The 24,167-nt window shown below is 34.5% G+C and overlaps 1 protein-coding gene across 2 annotated transcripts in view; it reads right to left on the reverse strand.

Moving 5' to 3' along the window:
- Positions 1-1,830: 1,830 nt before the first annotated feature.
- The window catches only part of LOC136802572 (putative leucine-rich repeat-containing protein DDB_G0290503), a 31,133-nt gene continuing 8,796 nt past the window's right edge, over positions 1,831-24,167 (reverse strand). Inside the window, exons 9-15 of one of the 2 annotated variants that reach the window (XM_067059310.1) lie at positions 23,572-23,760; positions 21,991-22,141; positions 20,814-21,102; positions 18,936-19,631; positions 4,409-4,586; positions 2,977-3,345; positions 1,831-2,567 (exon numbers count right to left, since the gene is read on the reverse strand). In XM_067059310.1, coding sequence (XP_066915411.1) covers positions 1,920-2,567; positions 2,977-3,345; positions 4,409-4,586; positions 18,936-19,631; positions 20,814-21,102; positions 21,991-22,141; positions 23,572-23,760 — 2,520 coding nt within the window. In that variant the 3' untranslated portion in view covers positions 1,831-1,919. Of the gene's footprint in view, positions 2,568-2,976; positions 3,346-4,408; positions 4,587-18,935; positions 19,632-20,813; positions 21,103-21,990; positions 22,142-22,653; positions 23,097-23,571; positions 23,761-24,167 lie in introns of those variants that run through there. The other variant, XM_067059311.1, reaches the window with a different exon arrangement.

Raw genomic sequence — 24,167 nt, forward strand, 5'->3', positions numbered from 1 at the left:
TAACTTGTAGATGATTTTATGGCTAGGTTTTCTTTTACAGCAACCACAACAATAAAGTTTATGGATTACAGTATGCATACATTTTTAAAACGTCTCTACTTAGCAAGTGACTTCATTGATGGGAATGTTCAAATCGAATGTTTAATTCGAATATGCAATAGCCGGAATTCACCAGGGAGTCATAATTTACTGGGAAAATAACACTCTCCCCCCTAATTAGAGCAAATAAATTAGCAATTTGAAGGGGAGTAATTTTTTCCACGGGGGAGTAATAATTTCTCAGGTAATTATTACTCCGGGGGTCATTTTTTCCCGGGAAATTATAACTGAGGGAGTGATTTTTTCCGGGGAGTAAAGATTTACGGTTACACCGGCGTTTGTGTAAAAAGTACGCGTGGGCGTTCTGGATGGGAATTAAGTTGTTTCATTTCCCATCTAGAAGTCTCCCCTCTAGACCTTCGGGCTTGAAACTCAATGCTTTGTACACTTGTTGATATTAAAATCAGCCTTTATTTTTAAGCCATTTCTGAGACCTGATGCTTGGATTGTTCTTAAATTGGTCTCTGTTTTTTTTCCGAAATTGAGACGTTCTTATAAGAATATTCTTATGAAAGGTGTTTTTCATCATTAATACACTATCACGTTTCTAAAGCATGAGAAATTGCTGGCAAACCAAAGTCGTATTATGAATTTCTATCTCATGGTTAAGATTAGTCTGAAGTGCAGACCTTAAAATACCACAGGTATCGCTTATTAAGCATCTTCTGTAAGGCGCACGAATCCGTTAGTGGATGCCAGGTAGCCTAGATTAAGATGTTCACGATGACTTCGAGATTCCTTCGATTAGGTCAATTGATGATATTGATATTAAGGTCGACTGTGATTGACGTATTGTAATTCTTGTTGCAGAGTTCCCTTTGACATCCCTGTCTCACAGTCCCGTTAGAACTCATTACCATATATTTCTATCGGAATTCTGATGGGGATTGAAATTCTATTATTTCTAGCTTATCAAATCCCATGAGGATAGTTTTTCAGTGTGGCTGAAACTTTTCGTGGGGCGGGGTTCCAACCGGGTCTAGTGACACAGGGATGGACTTTTGAAAAGAACAAATGTTTTCACCCTACTTCTGTACATGTTATTTCTACCCAACATAAAAATGATCTATCCATTAAAATAATATACCAAAATATACAACAATTTATACATAGTCAAAATCGTAGGTACATCTAAAAACTATGAATATTAAAATTCACGATATCTGTCAAACTCATCAAGTAATCGAGCAGCAGCGCTTTTCTAGAATTCATAACGAGTCTAGTACCTATTTATAAAGGTTTTACCAGAAAACTCGAGGGATCAAATTGCTTTGGTACTTATAATGGTTTCAAAACGAGATTTTTGAAGCAGGCTCACGGTTATTTTCTTCCCGGGCAACGTTCTGGCTTTGTCTCATAAGCTGTTGGAGCTGAGCTTATATAATGCTAAATTTGAGCTTTTAACGATATCGTGATTTTACCAAAAATGATAAAATGTATAATTCACTCGTTCTGTCTAACTATAACTAAATACTATACTGCCATTATTGACAATAGAGGTTTCTGGGGTTTACCTGGAAACTAAACATAGATAAAGAAAGCATTGCGATGTTTAAAAAAAATTGAAGAAAACACTCATACAGTAGAGCCTAACCAAATTTAACCCAATTTTTAAAGGAGCTTTAAATCTTTGCAATAAAAATTGTACAAAAAAGGCAAGATCCTAATGGGGTAAAATTGTAAGTAAGTGGATAGGTGAATTGGCTAAACAACTAAAGATTATTTTTCAGGTTAATCGGTTGATTATTTATTGTGAACCTTCTATTCTCTTTAACACATTCAAGAATCACAACATTTTTAAAACCCTTAAAACCACGTTTTCAAGATCCCAAAGGATGATTCGTATCTGGTCCACCAATTCCATTGGTCATCTGTCCAGCTTTTGGTAGGTGTAAAGGCGACGAGTGATCAGAATTCGTTTTCTTGGGCATAAAAATCTTATCAAATTCATCATCAGTCATAGACATCGGATCAACGTCATTCAAATCCGGTACTGGCTCTTTACGCCGGCCTTTAGTAGGCGGTGTTCGGCGCTTATGTACGTCCCTTGTTGGTGTACTTTCGAGTTCATCTATATATGTCGGGATATATGATGATGAATCTCGGAATAACGAACCTCGTGATGATTTCAATTTCGGCGTCGCCTGACTTAGTAACGACCGTTTCCGACAAGACGGACTTACAGACGAGAAAGATTCCAACACACGACTTGTAAACACCGTACTATCTAATGTCTCTTGTTTAACATCTTCCAAAGTCTTTTTAGCATCGTTTAATTGTTCTGTTAAAATGTCGACTTTTTCGTTATTACGATAATACGACTCGTCGGTTTTTTGTCGTTCTTGATGCTCATTTTTTAGTTCGTCTAATTCTTTTAAGACTTTCCGTCGATCTTCTTCAAATGATAAACTCTTTTCTAAAGCATTTGTACATTCCTCTAAATGCTTAGTCAGCTCTTTGACTTGTCTCTGAAAATAGATCAAATATTTTAAGTTATTAGTTTCAGCTATTACGAACACTCTTTTTCCCTGTTAAAAAACAGGAGTCGAATTCATTATATTCATAACGTAATGTTTTCTACGGAAAGACCCCAGTTTTTGCCAGTAGTGGCAAATTTTATATAAAGAACTTTTGTCTAGTTTAAATTTGCCACTACTGGCTAAAACCGGGGTATTTCTGAAGAATAAATTACGTCCTGAAAATCATGAATACGGCTTCTTGTGTGTTTGAAGTAGGGAAAAAGGCGTAAAACCTTAACTTTCTAATCTCAGAAATACAAGTCAAAAAATCCCCTACACCATTTTTAAAAACGCAGGGGCAGTATTTCCTTGGAATTTAAGGTTAAAATCGAGCTTCATCTTTCGAAAATGCTCATACCTGTAAATGTGCTATTCTTTTCCGATCTTCCTCATGAATCGTTCGGTTCTTTTCCAATTTGTGTATATGATGTGTCAACTTTTCATTTTCACTGCTCAATTCTTCTTTAAAACTCTCTTGCTCATGCGACTGTTTCTTAATCTTCTCTTGAGCTTTCCGAACAAACGATTTTTGATGTTGAAATTTCTGTTTTAACGTCTTAGAAATTGAATAGCAGGATTGGATTTTCTCACGAATTTCGTGCAGTGATTTTTGGTGTTCTGGTGACATGGAATCAGGAATTTCTTTGACCGGCATCATGTTTTCGTCCTCACGGCATAATAAGTTTAACAAGTTTTCTAAGTCACGTGTTACTAAACTTATAATGACCTAAGGAGTAATAATTTTTGACATGAAATGCAGGACTCGGACTTGAAATAAGTTAGCAAAAACATTAACCTAGATGTATAGATGCTTCCGTGGTCGCAATAGTAAATCATTGGGAATCAGAAAAATCGTGATCTGATCGAATTCGTGTTGAAAGTAACTCAGTATTCAAAAACTGATCTTTAGAAATTTGAAGTAACCATTGTCCCCTAGATTTATTACAACCGCAAAATTGCCTTTCTTAAACGATTGTATCAACAAGGCATTTTGGTTTTAAGTTACTTTACAGCATGGTTTCTCCTTGCAAATGCAAAGTTCAGATTTGTATCCAGACTAGCATATTAGACACAAGATACTTTAGGCGTACAAACTTTCGCGAGCAGAAACTTTCGCAAGGACGAAAAATCGCGAAATTCACGACATTTACTTTCGCGAATTTAACGGAAAAATAATTTTCGCGAGCATTAACTTTCGCGAATCAAGACGTAAAATTGAGTATTTTCACATGAAAAAATAGCTTATAGGGACGAATACTTCTGGTATTGGCTTGAAACATTTGTCCTTTGACTTAGTAGTATTTTAGCAGGCTAAAAAGTACCATAAAAGTTACAAGTTTGAAGTTTTACAGATTTTCTATTTTGTCAAGAATTTTTCGCGAGCATAAACTTTCTTGAATGGCCCCTCCTAGAATTTTTAAAGACATTTACTTTCGCGAAAAGGGCCAAAATTCGCGAAAATCGCGAAAGTTTATGCTCGCGAAAGTTTGTACGCCTAAAGTACTAATGATGGAATAAATCTAAATTTTGAAAATTCTCCTTGCCTTATTGAAATGCCTGAAAGTGTAAAACCAGACCACGAAATTAATACTGAAAAATGAGGACGTGAAATCAAAAAATCAAGCCAACCAGGACTGAACATTAAACTCTCTAGTGTTAACGGACATAGAGTGAGAAAGATGCCCGCAAATTTGAGGTGTTCAATCTTTTGAAGTCTTTGCCTATTGGAGTCCGCTTATTAGATTGTCCGGTTATTTAAGAGTTAAGTAATCTTAATCTAAGCCACTTACCTTGATCACATCTTTCAGCTTACTGATTTCACTTTGATATTCGTTCGAGTGGTTCTGTAAAATACTCATCTGTTCTTCACTTTTAGTGACTGATGTGCGCAGCTCTTGAATTTTCTCTTCGTAAGTTTTCTTCATCGATTGATATTGTTTGCGCATTCGTGAAGTGTCGTCAGATGACCTGGAAAATTGAGGAGATGAAGCATATTTTGAAAAGGCGTGTAGACTGGAGTCGTTTATAGTGCGTGTAATACAGTAGTATAGGCGTTATATGCTAATACCATTATTGTTATACAGGATTTAGTTTGTATAAACTAAAATTTGTTCCCTCCATTACTTTTTACAACTCAAACACCCCGATCAAATATTTTGCTTGGACGGGATTGAGAGACTGCCTCAAGCTTAGTGGTCATCTTAATTCCGTGATGTTTCCTTCGAATGTTCTATAACACTTTGAATTTAGCATGTTAAACGATTGAAAAATATTCTGAAAAAAACACCTCTAAATCAACCATCATCAAAAATATGATAGTTTCAAAAAGCAAGTGAATAGTCTTTGTCGAATTATCTTCTATTGAGTGAGACGAATGCTATAAACTATATAATACTATAAACATTATCCAGAATATAAACCAAAAATGATTACTGCCTCTTCGAACGAAACGGTTTAAAACAGGTTATCTCAAAACTATGATAAATCCTAAGAATTAAGATGCCTAAAACATTGCTAAGTTTGTTAATTTTCAATTTCATCCAGTCCCAAGATTCATTAGGACCCTTCCCCCTTTATTGATCTTTCAAAATATTTTCCAGCTGTCAAAAGAAAAGTCCCTTTTTGCTCTGAATTGCCAAGTCTGTTTTTAACTTATTCTAGGAGATAATCAGAGTATCAATCGCCAGCATTCCCCCTGGAACGAGGTACAACTAGGTGCCCTCCATTTAAAGAAATTTGAAAATTTTTCCAATCCTTCCAGGCACCTGCGTATATGAGAAGTGGTCCTTACCACAGATCTGTAAAGATAGATAGGCAACTTTAAGCAAAGAAATAGAAGTTTCTTTGCTTTAAAGGGACATAACAGTACTTGCGAAATTTGTAAACAAACTGTATGCAGCGGATACAAAATCAAAACAAATGTCACATGTCAAAATAAAAAATCAAACCAAATATGGCTAATTTTGATTGTTCAATTGTTTTACAAGTTTGTTTTGGACACGTGATTTTAATTGTTCTCTTTAATGACACGTGGTTCGCGCAATGTTTACATTTTACTACTTTAATGTCCCTTTAAGCATTCTCCAGCAAAAAAAAGTGAAGCAAAAATTTGACTTTTTAAATTTCGTGCTGATGGATAGGATCTAGCATTTTAATTGTTTTCGGAGCGCGAGATCAAAACAAGTAGGCGGCAAACGCTATTTCGCATCTCTCAAACCAGTGAAATTGCTTGTTGTCACGTGATTTCTTTGGTAGGAAATCCTACCAAAACTTGCTTCACTTTACGATAAAGGCCGTGGGTCTAGCCCTTCGGGCTTTACAGATATGTGGTCCTTCCGTTACATCTGGTAGAAACCAATTGGCCGAAAATCACGATTACAAAAAAATAATCAACGAGTATCAACCAGTGGTTTTCAGAAGATTAAACACGGAAGAAGGTATGAAACAGATTCAATAAAATTACGGTCCAACGTCAAACTTTCATTCGATAAAGACCATAATTATCGCAGAAGATTACTGCAATCAAAAATAGATTGCAAATAATTTAAACGAATAGTTTATTACCAAATTGTTTTTTTCCCCAATATTTCAAGAAGTGTTCTATAGTCTAGGCAGTAAATCCAAACTTCCCAGATTTAACATCGGTGAAATACATATCAGCTAAAATCGATGCAGCTGAGGTCACAAAAAAATTAGACGGGTCGCGAACAATTCCAAACCACTTTTAATTGAAAATATACAACCTAAATATCTAGAAACCATCAACCGCAGTTGTTGAAATTAATTACCGGAAGTGTCCGGTAATATTTTAGAACCTGATGACGTCATGCGTGCCCATAGGCTAACTGAAAAAATTTTGAGAACCAACATAGACATATTATATACCGATCGAAGCGTTTTTTAGCGTAGATTAAGAAGATGGTCAGTAACCATATCTGAAAATTTTGCTATGACAAGTTAGAACGCTTTTCCTTTATGTCCGTAACGTCAATTTTACCTGTCCGAGACGAAAAAAAAAACAAAAATTCAAACTTATCAAAATTGAAATCTAAGACCGCCATTCGAAAGCTCTCAAAAATCGATATAGAAGACTTTTAAGTGGATATATATGATTTCTCAACCTAAATCGAGAAAATCGATCCTAAAGAAAGTGTAAATATGACGTCATCAAAACTTCGGAAGCTTTTAACTTTTTATTATCAAATTTTCAGATATAGTTACTGACCTTTTTCTCAATCTACGTCAAAAAACGCATCGATTGGTATATAATATGTATGCTTTTTTTCATAAAAATTTTCATTTTGCTTCTGACGTCATCAAATACGAAAATATTTTCGGACGCGTCCGGTAAATATTTTCAAACTGTCCAGTTGATGATTTTGTGTTCAGAAAGGTCATATCTATTGAAAACAACTGTTTAAAGTTTGCTCGCAAAATTTGTAGCTACTGCACTTTTTTATGTGACCTCAGCTGCCTGACTAATATACCTGCTCCTACCCCACGGGCCATGGAATTAACGAATTTAGTTCTCAGTTACGGAAACGGCTAATTGATTAAAATTGATCAATCGAACACACGCTTTTATATAAAAAATTGGCAAAAAAAGAGTTTGCTAAGAATATCACCATACGACTTTGGTAACAGAAGCCATATTTAGAGCATTTTTAACTGTAATTGACAATTATCCCATAGGAAGTTTCGATACTTTCACAAAAATGCAATTTTATGCTTGCGGTGTGTATTAGATGTTAAATTTAGTTTGAATTTCGACCCTAACCTTCGAATACCGTATGAATATTTCAAGATGATTTTCCCTAAAAAGTTAAGAAAATCTATGATGAAATGAAGAATCAAAATTCTTTAGAAAAACACAAGAAAGGCAAAATTCTTCTTTCGTTCCAACATACTTCAGTCAAAAACCATATTGCGTAAGTTCAATGCAAGCATAGAAAGATTGCAATTAAAATCCACAATAATATGGTCGTTGATTGATTTTGGAGCAGATTACAATAGCAGTTTGGATTAATATTGTTTAGGACGAATTGAATTGCCGAACATTTGATGATTGTAATTATGTTTTTTTCTTCTCTAAAGTTGATGTAACACAGTAGTAAAAATGTATTTAGCTCCACGAGGCTAATCAAAATCAACAAATGATGACCTGAAAATTGTAATATCAGAAATACAAAACCAGAACCAACAATGTTGAAAATAATCAGTGATAATTATTTGCGATGCATTGTGGAATTGTTTCGAGTGTATTACAATAGAAATCTCTTAGGAATTCCTTAAGGGAATTCTATTGTAATACACTCGAAACAATCCCACAATGCATCACTTTTTTGGAAAAATCTCCGATAAGGTGTATTATTTCGAATATTAATATAGTAGTTTTTAAACATTTTAAGCAAGTACACGATTTTATATAAGAACAAGCTATATAAGAACATAAGGATTCGATGGTCAAAGTATTAAGAACAAGTTAAAACATTTTAAAGCTCCGAGGACTCTAAAACACCCGATTTGAATGTGCTCAACTCCGTGAGGCTAATCAAAATCAACTAATGATGACCTGAAAATTGTAATATCAGAAATACAAAACCAGAACCAACAATGTTGAAAATAATCAGTGATAATTATTTGCGATGCATTGTGGAATTGTTTCGAGTGTATTACAATAGAAATCTCTTAGGAATTCCTCAAGGGAATTCTATTGTAATACACTCAAAACAATCCCACAATGCATCACTTTTTTGGAAAAATCTCCGATAAGGTGTATTATTTCGAATATTAATATAGTAGTTTTTAAACATTTTAAGCAAGTACACGATTTTATATAAGAACAAGCTATATAAGAACATAAGGATTCGATGGTCAAAGTATTAAGAACAAGTTAAAACATTTTAAAGCTCCGAGGACTCTAAAACACCCGATTTGAATGTGCTCAACTCCGTGAGGCTAATCAAAATCAACTAATGATGACCTGAAAATTGTAATATCAGAAATACAAAACCAGAACCAACAATGTTGAAAATAATCAGTGATAATTATTTCAGATATCTAGATAGTAGTTTTTAACATTTTAAGCAAGTGAACGATTTTATAAGAACAAACTATATAAGAACATAAGGAAGGTTTCGGTGGTCAAAGTATTAAGAACAAGTTAAAACATTTTAAGGCTCCGAGGACTCTAAAACACCCGATTTGAATGTGCTTAACTCCGTGAGGCTAATTAAAGTCAACAAATGATGACCTGAAAATTGTAATATCAAAAATACAAAAACAGAATCAACATTGTTGAAAATAATCAATGATAATTATTTCGAATATTAATATAGTAGTTTTTAACATTTTAAGCAAGTGAACGATTTTATAAGAACATACTATATAAGAACATAAGGAAGGTTTCGGTGGTCAAAGTATTAAGAACAAGTTAAAACATTTTAAGGCTCCAAGGACTCTAAAACATCCGATTTGAATGTGCTTAACTCCGTGAGGCTAATTATAGTCAACAAATGATGACCTGAAAATTGTAATATCAGAAATACAAAACCAGAACCAACAATGTTGAAAATAATCAGTGCTAATTATTTCGAATATTAATATAGTAGTTTTTAACATTTTAAGCAAGTGAACGATTTTATAAGAACAAACTATATAAGAACATAAGGAAGGTTTCGGTGGTCAAAGTATTAAGAACAAGTTAAAACATTTTAAAGCTCCGAGGACTCTAAAACACCCGATTTGAATGTGCTCAACTCCGCGAGGCTAATCAAAATCGACTAATGATGACCTGAAAATTGTAATATCAGAAATACAAAACCAGAATCAACAATGTTGAAAATAATCAGTGATAATTATTTCGAATATTAATATAGCAGTTTTTAACATTTTAAGCAAGTAAACGATTTTATAAGAACAAACTATATAAGAACATAAGGAAGGTTTCGGTGGTCAAAGTATTAAGAACAAGTTAAAACATTTTAAGGCTCCGAGGACTCTAAAACACCCGATTTGAATGTACTTAACTCCGTGAGGCTAATCAAAATCAACTAATGATGACCTGATAATTGTAATATCAGAAATACAAAACCAGAACCAACAATGTTGAAAATAATCAGTGATAAGTATTTGCGAATATTTAGTATAGTAGTTTTACACATTTTAAACAAGTACACAATTTTCTTAGAACAAATTATATTCGTATATAGTTTATCCTTATAAGATCGTGTACTAGCTTAAAAGAAGGCTTCGAAGGCCAAAGTATTAAGAACAAGTTAATAACATTTTTAAAGCTTTGAGGACTCTAAAACACCAGATTTCTTAGGAAAAAGGCCAAAAATTCTCCTAAAAAGCGAAAAGGTTGAGCGGTTGAGGTCATCCGCGAAATTTTAAGAATTCGGAGGGACTTAATTTCGCGGGTGGCACTATCGGAAAATAATATTTACATGATTTTGTGTCTTTTTACTGCCAAATTATATACTGTTGTTGAAATACACACTATTAGCGCTTCTTTGATATCAGTTTACTTTTTGAGTAGTTATTTGGCAATTTTTTAATTTAGTTTAAAAAATTTCGCGGATAAGACCCAAATCCACGAAATTTAATCCCCTCAAAAATTAACCCCATTAATTTGTGCGCGCTGTTTTTTGAAAAAGTTGAAATTTTTCTATTTTATTTTTTTGATACTCAAAACTTTAAAGTGCCATAAAAGCTTGTTGCTTTGGATTGCAAAATAAACAAGATTGCTATTACATCAAATAATAATGAGTTAGAGCTGGCTGGTTTGAAGACTTATAGTCAGATCTAACATCTGGAAAAACCAAATCGTCGAAAATCATTGCAATCACAAAGATTGCGAACTTGACGACGATGGTTTTCGACAGAATGGATTAAACATTACCAGTGCTTCTTAAAAATTCCAAAGCAAAAATTGATAGTCTGGTCTTTGTCTTAATATTAGATATACACAGTAATCTCTACATAGCCACAGTGTTCAACAGACAGGCTTGAAACTTTTAGCCATATCCAACATCAGTGAAAAACCAAATCGTCGAAAATCAATTACAATTACAAAGATTGAAGATTTGACAACGAAGATGGTTTTTGACAGATTTGTTCAAAACTACAAAGCAAAAAAGTCTGGTCTTTGTCAGTGACCTGGCTTTTTGAGATTGCAAACTAATTTATCATTTTGAATATGTAGTTCAAGTCTCACTTTTGGCATTAATGGTTTTAAGCGTTGTTGCATGGTTATTGCAAATGTAAATATTTCGCCATTTGTAAATAATGAAAATCTAATATCTACAAAAATCTTGTTTCAGTTTGCATTCCTTTGTCATTCTTGGTCAATATCTTAAGACTACATAAGCTGTCCGAAAAAGTTCTAATATGTCAGCAAAATACCACATAATATCTCTATAATATCAGTAACATCATCTGAAAAAAACAAATCGTAGAAAATCATTGCAATCACAAATATTGCGAATTCAATGCTGATGATGTTTTTCGACAGATTTGATCAAAAGTAATTAGTACAAACAAAAAGTCTGGTCCTTGTCAACGACCTGGTTTTTGAGATTGCAAAATAATTTATCATTATGAATATTTAGTTCAAATCGCACTTTTGGCATTAATGGTTTTAAGCTTTGTTAAAAGTGTGGTTATTGCAAATATGAAGATTTCACTATTTGGAAATGGTGAAAATCTACCATCTGCAAAAATCTTGTTTCAGTTTGCATTCCTTTGTCATTCTTGGTCAATACCTTAAGGCTACACAAGTTGTCCCAGAAAGTTCTAATATGTCAGCAAAATACCACATGATATCTCTAATCAGTAACATCATCTAAAAAACCAAATCGTCGTAAAGCAATTGCAATCACAAAGATTGCGAATTCAATGCTGACGATGGTTTTCGCCAGATTGGATTGAATACTGTGATTCACAAAAATGTCCGAGCAAAGATGGTATGGACTTTGCCAGAATTGACAATAAGCTCTGGATATAAATAATATCGCTATCGAATCAATAGCAACGAGGTTTAACTGACTGACTTTGAAACTTGTAGTCAGATCTTGTAGCATTTGTAAATACGGAATCACCGACAATGATCTCTGAACAGATGGAATAGACAATTTTCTGTGTTTAAAATTCCCAAGCAACGATAGCGTTATTGCATTTTCTAATGTCGTAAAATTTTCATTAAAGATTAGTCTATTTTAACTATTATGAGAGTTTCTAGTAGATCCCAGGTTCTTTCTGGGACAAATAACATGGTAGTGAAAACAGCTGAAATCATAGGAAAACAAGATTATGGGGAAATAAAGATGTAATTTTGTCAAATCTAACATATCTGTAAAAACCAAATCGTCGCAAATCAATTGCAATCACAAAGATTACGAATATGACGACGACGATGGTTTTTGACAGAATGGATGGAAATAACCAGTGCTTTTTAAAAAGTACCAAAGCAGAAGTAAATGGTCTGGTCTTTGTTAGAACTAACATTAGATATACACAGTAAGCTCTGCATATAAAAAAGATTGCTATCGTGTCAATAGCCATGGTGTCCAACAAACTGGCTTGAAAGCTTCTGACCATATCCAACATCAGTGAAAACCAAATCGTCGAAAATCAATTACAATGACAAAGATTGAAGATTTGACGTCGAAGATGGTTTTCCACAGATTTGATCGAAAGTAATTAGTGCAAACAAAAAGTCTGGTCTTTGTCAGTGACATGGTTTTTGAAATTGCAAACAAATTCATAATTTTGAATATTTAGTTCAAGTCGCGCCATTAGCATTAATGGTTTTAAACGTTGTTTGAATTAAGTGTGGTTATTGCGAATACTAGAAGATTCATTAGATAAATAGTGAAAATCTAACATCTGCAAAAATATGTTGCTTTAGTTTTCCTTTTTCGTCCTTGCTTATTACTTTAAGACCGCATAAGCTGTTCCAGAAAGTTCTAATATGTCATCAAAATACCACATAATATCTCTATAATATCAGTGAATATCATCTGTGAAAACCAAATCGTCGAAAATTATTGCAATCACAAAGATTGCAAGTTCAATGCTGACGATGGTTTTCGCCAGATTGGATTGAATACTGCGATTCGCAAAATGTCCGAGCAAAGATGGTAAGGACTTTGCCACAATTGACAATAAGCTCTGGATATAAATAATATCGCTATCAAATCAATAGCAACGAGCTTTAACTGACTGACTAGAATCTAGATCTGAGTCAGATCTAGAATCTGTAAATATGGAATCGTCGAAAATCTTGGCAATCAGAAAGAGATTACCCATTTGACAACACCGACAATGGTCTTCGAACAGATCAGAATAGTTGAAAATTCCCCAAGCAACGATAGCGTTATTGCAGTGTCTAATATCGTAAAATCTTCAAGAATATAACATCAAAGATTAGTCCATCATAACTATTATGAGATTATGAGAGTTTATAGTAGATTGCAGGTTCTTTCCAGGACAAATAACATGGTAGAGAAACTCGGCTGAAATCAGAGAAAAACACGATTATGGGGAAATAACGTAATTATAACGTAAAATAACGTAGTAATTTTGTCAGATATAACATCAGTGAAAACCAAATCGTCGAAAATCAATTACAATCACAAAGATTGCAAGTTCGATGCCAACGATGGTTCTCGATAGATTTGATTGAAAATTACCAGTGTTTTAAATGCCAAAGCAAGAAGGGATGGCCTGGTCTTTGTCAGAATTAAAATTAAAAACCTAAAAAATAAACTTAGATCTAACATCTGTGAAAGCCAAATCGTCGAAAGTCATTGCAATCACAAAATGATCCATGAAGAATCAGAGAACAATTGTTTCCAACATAAAAAAAAACTACTTGGTTTTGAAATTGCAAACTAATTTTTCATTTTGAATATTTAGTTCAAGTCGCTCCGTTGGCATTACTGGTTTTAAACGTTGTTAAAAAGTATTGCAAATATGAAGAATCATTAGATAAATAGTGAAAATCTAATATCTGCAAAAACCACACTTTTGCTAATCAATGTAATCGTAATCAGATTACCAGTTGAAGGGTAGCATATTTATAAGAGGTTTTATCAAATCATAAGAACTTTTAACACTACTAAATGCAAGAATTCATAACAACGATGGTTTTCAGCAGATTGACCGTTCCGTTGACCTTGACTTCTTTGTCTACCTGGTCTTTACAGTTTTTAAAAACTAATATCATCCCTGTATTAGATGAATTAAAAAACGACTCCAGTCTAATACAATCACAAAAAAGGTTGCGAGAATTATACAGCAAAGGTAATTTAATTTTATAATTTAATTTGAAGAATCCTTATAATAAAAGCATCTAAATAAATGGAAACTAACATCACATAAAAACTATCCACTGGAAATCGCTACAGTCACAAAAAGATTGTGTGAATTATACAGCAAAGGCTATTTAATTTTATAATTTATTAGAAAGAATCCTTATGACTCTAACATCAAATAAATGGAAACTAACATCACATAAAAACTATCCACTGGAAATCACTACAGTCACAAAAAGATTGTGTGAATTATACAGCAAAGGCTATTTAATTTTATAATTTTATTAGAAAGAATCCTTATGACTCTAACATCAAATAAATGGAAACTAACATCACATAAAAACTATCCACTGGAAATCACTACAGTCACAAAAATATTGTGTGAATTATACAGCAAAGGCTATTTAATTTTATAATTTTATTAGAAAGAATCCTTATAATAAAAGCATCAAATAAATGGAAACTAACATCACATAAAAACTATCCACTGGAAATCGCTACAGTCACAAAAAGATTGTGTGAATTATACAGCAAAGGCTATTTAATTTTATAATTTTATTAGAAAGAATCCTTATGACTCTAACATCAAATAAATGGAAACTAACATCACATAAAAACTATCCACTGGAAATCACTACAGTCACAAAAAGATTGTGTGAATTATACAGCAAAGGCTATTTAATTTTATAATTTTATTAGAAAGAATCCTTATGACTCTAACATCAAATAAATGGAAACTAACATCACATAAAAACTATCCACTGGAAATCGCTACAGTCACAAAAAGATTGCGTGAATTATACAGCGCAAAGGTAATTTAATCTTATAATTTTATTAGAAAGAATCTTTATGACTCTAACATCAAATAAAAACTATCCACTGGAAATCACTACAGTCACAAAAAGCATTGCATAGGATCTGCAAAAGATAGTTTTCTAATAGATTGACCTATAGCAGTATACAATATATTCGCTTTAATATACCCGAAGATCTGCTACAGACCTCATCGTTGGAATTCAACGCAATCACACAAAAGATTACGTTTCGCAAACGAATGCGGATGGTTTTGAGCAGAATAACGATCTGGATTCAAGCGTTGCAATTAGTGGTCAAAGTTTTAGGTCAGATCAAATATCAGCAAAAAAACCAATGATAGTAACAACAAACACAGAGGATAATTCCTTTGTTGTTTGTTGTTATCAGCAGCAATTTTTGGTTTTCAACCGATTGACTTGGAGCTTACTGGGATTTGATATTCCCACTATTTTCAACATCTTCATGTAAAAAACAAAACCACCTAAATCCTTTCATTCTTAAGAAATCATCTTTCAAAAATTCTCCAATATTTAAACACCTTTGATGTTTTTTTTTTAATTACTACTATGACGTCAAATATTTTTTTTAACAAAAAGACGTCAGATGTTTTCTCGATCAAAGAAATGACATCAATTATTATTATTAGAATAAGACGAAAAGTATAAACAAACAAGACATCTTCACAGCATGAAGAGTAGGGAGTTTCTAAACATCGACCAGAAATGGCGACCACGACCAGCGACCACGACCGGCGACCAGATAAATTTGGGTTATCGAGTTTTTCCTCTTTCTCCACCGTAGAGTCTTTCTCTTATGATCATTTATTTATCGAATTGAAAAGTAAAGCTCACCCCTGTCTCACCTACAGTGATTATAAAGCCACGTGCTAAACGTGTAGAGCAGCCATTTCAACGCTCTTGAAGCTTGAATAGAGTGTCAATTTCTATCCTTTTGTATTTTTGGCATCAAATAAATTAGTGGCAAAATTTGTGATGGAATTTATTTAGGAACCTTTATATTTGATCATCAGATCATTATTTTGTCAAAATAAGTCATTTTGACAATGTAAGGACAATAGAATAATTGATGAGGTTGATATCTCTAAAAACTGCCCTTCCCAGGGTTTGCCTACTCACAATTTCTATCTATTCATACTTAAAAGCATCTCATTCGGTACAATTAAAATATTTGGTGTAATAAAGTTTACAGGCATCACACTTAATTGCCCTGTCAATATTTTTGTCAAAAAGTGTCACTTTGTCTAGAAAATGACTGGTAACGTCAAAGGTCACTTTTAGTATTCTCAGCTAGAGTAATTCTCAGCCACGTCCTCAGTGGTTCATTTGAAAGCCACATCAGGACTCGGTTTGGATGTTCTCTACGGTGGAGAGAGCAGATAAACTCGATAACCCAAATTTATCTGGTCGCCGGTCGTGGTCGCTGGTCGTGGTCGCCATTTCTGGTCGATGTTTAGAAACTCCCATGAAGAGTATCATTGTTTCTTCGAATTTTATTAAAAATCATAGTCGAACGTGCGCACCGCACTGGGCTCAACTTCAGATTTTCCCGTTATTAGAAGGCCCAATTGTAACATTTCAAATATTTAGTATTAGGTAGCAAATATACTTTGTCCGTTTTGGCTGAAACTCGTCCCCAGGCCCCAAAAATCAAAATTTTCAAAAAATGAAAAAAACACCCCCAGATATTCACCCAAGGAAACATGTGTGCCAAAATTTCAGCCAAATCCGACCTTTTTTGAAGTGTCCAGGCTGCCAGCCTCGTTTTGGTGAAAAACTAATCCCCAGGCCCCGAAAATCAAAATTTTCAAAAAATGAAAAAACAACCCCACAGATATTCACCCAAGGAAACAAGTGTGCCAAATTTCAGCCAAATCCGACCTTTTTTGAAGTGTCCAGGCTGCCAGCCTCGTTTTGGTGAAAAAAACTCGTCCCCAGGCCCCCAAAAATCAAAAATTTTCAAAAAATGAAAAAAAACAACCCCACAGATATTCACCCAAAGGAACAAGTGTGCCAAATTTCAGTCAAATCCGACCTTTTTTGAAGTGTCCAGGCTTTTGCCCCAAGTTTTAGCCTTTCGTTTTGGCGAAAAAACTCGTCCCCAGGCCCCAAAAATCAAAAATTTTCAAAAAATGAAAAAAAAACACCCCCAGATATTCACCCAAGGAACAAGTGTGCCAAATTTCAGCCAAATCCGACCTTTTTTGAAGTGTCCAGGCTGCCCCAAAGTTTTAGCCTCGTTTTGGCGAAAAACTCGTCCCTAGGCCCCAAAAATCAAAATTTTCAAAAAATGAAAAAAACACCCCCAGATATTCACCCAAGGAACAAGTGTGCCAAATTTCAGCCAAATCCGACATTTTTTGAAGTGTCCAGCCTGCCCTAAAGTTTTCGGACGGACATACAGACATACAGACATACATACAGACAGACAGACATACATACATACAGACATTCTCAGATTATAGCTCAACTGAAGTTGAGAATATCGTCAAAACTCAAAGCAATCAGAAATAGATCGCCATGATTCTAAAGAAACGATATGGTTTTCAAAATAAAAAAAAATGGTATGTAAATCGGTGCGTTTCTGAGCGTAGTTGAGGCGTAGGAGACACTTTCAGTCATAATAGAAGCTATCTGCTGGTTGTCCTACAAGTTTCAAAGATCCTTTGGTCAAGAGAGCCTCGACAAGTGAAAAATGAGTGTTAGTAACCAAAAAGAGAAATCCATGGCCATGACAAGACAATTTCTTTACAAAAAAGTCTGTTTCAAATCATGACATTTTTATCGTAACCATCTGGTAAAAACCGTATTGTCCAGAATTAGCTCAATCACAGAAAGATTGCGAAAATCCAAGGGACAATATGGTTTTCCACAGTGTAGTTGGAAATATATAATATAAAATATTTTGATATTCCCACAATTTTCAACATCTTCATGTAAAAAACAAAACCACCCAATTTCCTTCATTCTTAAGAATTTAACACAAACTTTCCAAAGTTCTCCGACGTCAAATATTTTTTCACACACAGAAATGACGTCAATTATTTTTGTTGAATATAAAGAAAAAATGAAAACAAACGAGACATCTTATCTGAATGAGTGACATCGTTTCATCAAATCTTATAAAAAAAACCATGCCGTCCAAAACTCGAAGCAGTCAGAAATAGTGGCTAGACTTTACAATTCCCCCATGTAACTTACAAATTGTATTTTTACTCTTGGCTCTTTGGATGTGCCATTTTTGAAATGGAACATTGATTGCATTATGCTGTCTTCTTTTTCTTAAGTGTTTTGGCTACTAGGGTTATAAAAAAGTTATTGCGGGGTAGGAGGCACTTCACTTCAGTCATAACTATCTTCGTAACAAAAGAAGCTATTTTTTGGTGTCCTACAAGTTTCTCCGCGAACCTCCGCAAGTGGAATTGAGCAATGGTAACCCAAAAAGAGAAATCTAGGGAACCACGACAACTATACAAAAAAGTCTTTTTCAAACCTTATGTCATTTTTTATCGAACCATCTGGTAAAAACCTTACTGTCCAGAATTAGCGCAACCATAGAAAGATTGCGAAAATCCAAGGGACAATATGGTTTTCCACAGTGTACTTGGTAGGGCTCTTCTAGGAAAAGGTATGTGAGTGTTGAGGATATCAAACATCCAGAGGTGTAAATAACAAAAAGACGAGACGATACCTTATATACCATGGCTAACTATACAAAAAAGTCTATTTCAAATCTTATGTCATTTTTTATCGTAACCATCTGGTAAAAACCGCATTGTCCAGAATTAGCTCAATCACAGAAAGATTGCGAAAATCCAAGGGACAATATGGTTTTCCACAGTGTACTTTCCTTCAGAAAAAGGTATGAGGGTGTTGAGGATATCAAACATCCGGGGGTGTATAGGCATAAAAGACTTGATAGCCAGGGTGTTGGCGAAAATATGAGAAAATGGAACCTGCGTAAATACAAGTTCGAAGACCACCTAACTACTACGCCTTAACGGAATGAATGAATGTGATGTTGGTGCCGAGGACGTTACTCTTCTTTTATAGAGTCTTTGCCCATTATGGATTCATGGTGAAAACGTCTCTAAGTTTCTACATCAGCCCAGTGAAATTAAAGGAATTAGAAGAGTTTTTAGAAAATAAGAAATAACTTTGCTTACTTTTTTAGTTTTTGGGTCAATGCTTTTTCCTTGGTTTCACTGTCAGATTTATCCTTCTCGAAGAATTGCATGTTCCGTGAAAAATCTTCCTGCAGTTTCTCCAATTTGATCAATTTTTGATGCATCTCATTTTTGTCCGATTCCAGCTTAGTATTCCGCTCTTCTAAGCGCCTCACATCGTGTCGCGCGGACGAATTTTTTTCTTGTTGTAGCCTAGAAGCCAACTCGGTTTTCATTTGACGTTCCTCTTGTAATTGTCTCTGTAACGAGGTAACGCTATCTTTCGTTTCCAACTGTCTCTCATAATTCTCGTGAAGCAAAGATTCAAATTCTTTGACTTTGCGTTTCTCGTCAAGCAATTGTGAATTTAATGTCATTTTATCGTTTTTGAGATCTTGTATCTCTTTTCGTAGTTCGTTATTAGCTTTACTGGCATGGTTAGCTTCTTGTAAAACATGTTCTACATGATTCCTGTCGTCCAAGAGTTGACTCAAACGTTTATCTCTGCCACTGAATTGCTGTTGTAAATTCTCAAACTCGCAACTCAAATCTTGGTATTCTTTCTGTAGTTTCAAATTAGCGATCTCAATTTCCTTGGCACGACTGCTTTCTTTGGCAAGGTTGGCATCCTTGAGTTTGACCTGTTCACTGAGGTCATCACAGCGTTGTTCATATCGTTTGCATTTCAAACGATACCTGTAGTAGAAACAAAAATTAAATGTTTAAAGCGTTGGGTTAAAAGTGGAAGGCTAGAGGCGAATATTCAACCTTTCCCAATCAAGAAAAAGTGAATCTATAAAATTTGCGTCGCAATTCGGATTACGGATTGAATCTGGTTCTTGTACTACCGGTCACTTAGCAAGTGAATTATGCGACTTCGCGCAGGTCAGCTCATGCCTTGTGAGAAATGCTTTAGTACAAGATTGTGGGTGATATGTCAAACATTCTGGCTTGTGGATCGCACACGTCCCGCGAATTTGCTCTTCTTTGTTTGTTTTTTGCGTTTTACATTTTTCAAATTCTGGCAGTAAATGTTACTTCTAATCAAGCTTTGGTCTGAAAACCATGCGGGCCATGCAACTTGTGTAGGAAATAAAGTGACTTCAAATCCTACATAGGAGAGTTGACGCTAGCCTTCGACTATACCTTATTGATTTCAAGTATTGATTCAGCTCCTTTTGCAATGAGTTACTCTTTGTAAAAAACAAGTGCGAGTTGTTTTAGTAAAAACAAAGTGAATGACCATCAAAATGTATCGCTTGAATTGAAAAGTTCTTTAATTTTTTATTTGACGTCAATTTTTAAACCAAGCTATTGCTCAAAAACGCTTTTGAGCTTGTGCGCAACCCTTTTAGTTTACCGAACATAAAAAGTCTGACTCGATCAGCTTTAAAGAATCAGTTTGAGTTCCTTCTGAATAATGGGCTTAAAAAAGAAACAACAGTTAAAATGTAGACACATTTTGTTAAAATGCCTTTGTAATTTTATGGATTTTATCCCAGGTAAAAGACCTTTTGTAGGACACAATACAATTTTGAAATAAAAAATTAGCGGCGAAAACATTACGCAATGATTCAAAAAACATTAGATAATTTTCAGCGTCAGGATAACCTGATAGTATTATTTCTTAGCGCTTAATTTCTATCTTTATTGCAAATTGGTCGCTAACATGGCGTTCTAAATCTATCACCATGGTCGCTAAAGAATATGTAATGTTTTGGAGTATAATTTCAAATTGGCGGTGAAAACATAATGAACGTAATGTCATTATGTTTTCACCGCCAAATTTGAAATGATATTGCGTCCTACCAAGGGTCTATTTAAACCTTAGTCCCTATGGATGAAAATGGATCTAGGTAGCAAAATGACCGCACTTACTCTTTCAACGTATGCACCGCTTTTTCTTTCAACTCCTGTTTACTCTTCTCAATCTCTTTATACCTCAACTCTGATTGTGAATATAAATTCTTGACCTCAGCAAGTTCTTTACGAATATCTTTAATAACATTTTCGTTGTTTTCATATCTTTTACTCGATTGACTTCGATCGTTTTCGAGGGATGTCAATTGTCGATGGCAAGTCGATAAGTCGCTCTCTAGGTTACCTATGTGTTGGTTTTTAGCTTCGTTCGATGTTTTTAGTTTGAAGACGCGATCAGATAGTTTATCTAAATACGAAAACAAAGAAAATTAATTTCATTATACAGTTGACGCTCTCTAATTCGATTTTCAAGGGAATTGGATTTTCATCGAATAAGGGAGCGTGATGTTAGATCGTCGTTTTCAGTAACTTTCAATATTATCGAATAGTAAAGCATAACCGTAATTGTAAATCATGTCAGGTATAGATCAGTGGTCAAACCAAGGTTTTTTGTCTGAGACGGAAAAGGGATTTTACATAGCAATTTCAAGACAAAATCTTGAAATTTCGGAGAATTACACCGAATTTTGAGACGGAAAAGCTTCTTTATTTACTTCATATAGAGACTATTAATTGAGATCATACTAGCGTCATATTTCTCTCGTCATCTTAAAAACTCTCCATGAATCGGACGATTACTGATCGCCTCTTCGCGTCCCAATTACAGAGACTGGGCCGGTCATTCGACACAGAGGAAAGGAATAAGTTTTTATATTTGGATATCTAGATATGAGAAAAATACGCGCCTTCTTTTCTTTGCTTGGGAATGAAGATGGTGATAAACCACGTTGCCCCCATCTTATTACTAGAACTTACCTTATTGGAACTTATTTTCGCGGGAACTAATTTTCGCGGTCGAAAAAAAATATCCGAAAAATTGCATTTCGCAGGTTTTAATTTTCGGGGTTTTTTTTATTCTGGAATTTTCGCAGGTTTTAATTTTCGCGGTTTTGCCCTTTTTCGGACAAATTTCTTTCATTTTCCTAGGGATTTTTCAAAATTTTCGATAAAATTGGAAAAATTTGTATTTCGCGGGAATCAATTTTCGCAATTTTGACGAAAAACCGCGAAAAACGCTAAAATTAATTCCCGCGAAAATTAGTTCCAATAAGGTACGCAACAAAACATTTCTTACCTCGTTGGTGCTCACTCCGTTCCAGTAACAATTTAAGTTCTGTGTTATTTTGTGATAATTTCTCTAAGGCTTCCATTTGAACTTTGGATTCTGTTTTGATCCCAGCGAACCGCTCGAGTACTTCTGTTCTTTCTCTGTCCATATCATTGGTCTGTCGAAATAAATGTAAAATATATGGTTAGTTTGAGAAAATGTGATTCGAAAGTCTAACATTTTGAACAGATACAGGGGAATAGAAAAGTACCTTATTACATGAATATATTAGGAGACGTGTAATTATGGAAAAATTTCGTGTTAAACCCCGCTAAGTAAAACCAGCCGCCGTTTCCTTGTAAAAGCAGAAAAATTCGTGTTAATTCTCTGCGTGTTAATTTCAAGATCGTTAAATACTTCAATACTTATATTCATGTAATAAGATTTTTTTGGGAAACCAAACTTTCAGAGGCATATTGTATTGAAGGAGAGAGATTGTCTGATGGTATGTTGGCCTGTTATGCATTAATAGAATGTATAAAATCAATCCATGTGGCGCGCGAGTACAGAGAGTTAAAGATACATAGCTAATATTTAGTAATAATTGCGCAGAGAAACACAAGAAGAGAGTTAAAGATATGTAGTCTTGATCCAAAATATCAAGTAGACTGACAGCTTTTTCTCAATAACCTTAATTGTTGGCATATTATTTCCTCTTGGCATAATATTTCCAGTGGAATTGCGACGGTACACGTTATCGGTCAACAAATTTAAGGTGCAGCCTTCTGAATTGAGATTTGATGCAGAAACTCTCGATAGTAAATTTACTCTGGAGCTACCAGACAAACCAGTATTGCCCGGCATCAGGTTTAAGCTAGAATTTCCTGGAAGTAAATTTACACCCGATCCTCTGGACGAATGGCGAGATGGAGGATTTTTAGGTTCTAAATGGTTGACGGCAGATAAGTGCGATTTTGAAACAGCATTCATTAGATTTCCAGTTGAATTTCCGGGCAGCAAATTTAATGTTGACATCTCTGCGTGTGAGGATAAGTCACTTTCAATTTCGAAATCGATGTCGCTGTCGTTGTCTAACATTCTTTTGTTTTTAGATGTTCCTTTCTTCTGTTCCCATTCCCGTTTCTAATCTTATCTCAAATCAACATATAAATTTTCAACAAAAAGTTTTGATTGTTGTAATATTTTATTTGACGTCAATTTTGTTCGATTCGTCATACTACTGGCATTTTTGCTACGCCGAACTACTAGACCAGTGTAGATAACGAATTTCTAGTAGGGGGGGGGGACCTTAGGTTGCGTGACATCAATTATGCGACGCAACCAAACCTGGTTTCAAAGAATAAAATATTTAGATAGATTTTCGGAAGGGGAGTTTTCTGCTAAGGCCTAGGAAGCTTTTTTAGGACTCGAAAACTGACGACACAGGCAAAACTTGACCCTTGACCCCAAAAAAAGTCAATAAAACCCAAAACTACGAAATTTCCATCAACCTTCTGACATCACACTCACATCGAATGAAAGCAAGACATAAAGTCGATCGTCTAATTTAGCAAATCAAACAGAATCAAATGAAAAATTTTAAATTACCTTTTGCCGTAAATCTTGTACAGAGCGCTCCATTAGACTTCGTTCACTTTTCTCTTTTTCAAGCTGCTGCTCAAGCAATTTCAACTGGTTATTCTTCATATTGCCAATGTTTCGAATTTCATTCACTGTGCTTTCAAATGAGATTTTATCCTGGTCTTTTCGTCGTATTTCTTCTTGTAGCATGACAATCTATCGAGAAAAAAATTAAAATTAACTTCAGAAGAATATCTGCATTTTAAGTTAACCACAGTCAACTTCGGCTCTAGCCTATTAAAACTTGAACTAAAACTTACTAAACGATGGTCCCGCCTTTTGAAAGTCTATCCATATTTTCAATGTTTTGTTTTAACATAACAAGTAAGATTGGGCTTTTCCAGAAAAAGTTTGTACCACGACCCCCCCCCCGTTGAGGATATGGACATCCAGGGGGGTTCAATGCTATCTGGATATACAGGAAATGGAACCTTATAAGATGGAGAGGATATCCATGGGGCTACAGGTACCCTCAACAGGGGGAGGGGTACAAACATTTCTGGAAAAGCTCATTATAATCGTCCAAGAAACATGAGGTCAGTAGAACTGGTAGTTCGGGATAT

The sequence above is a fragment of the Clytia hemisphaerica genome, unplaced genomic scaffold (assembly GCF_902728285.1).
Source record: "Clytia hemisphaerica strain Z4C2 unplaced genomic scaffold, Clytia hemisphaerica genome assembly, whole genome shotgun sequence".
NCBI classification, from domain to species: Eukaryota; Metazoa; Cnidaria; class Hydrozoa; order Leptothecata; family Clytiidae; genus Clytia; species Clytia hemisphaerica.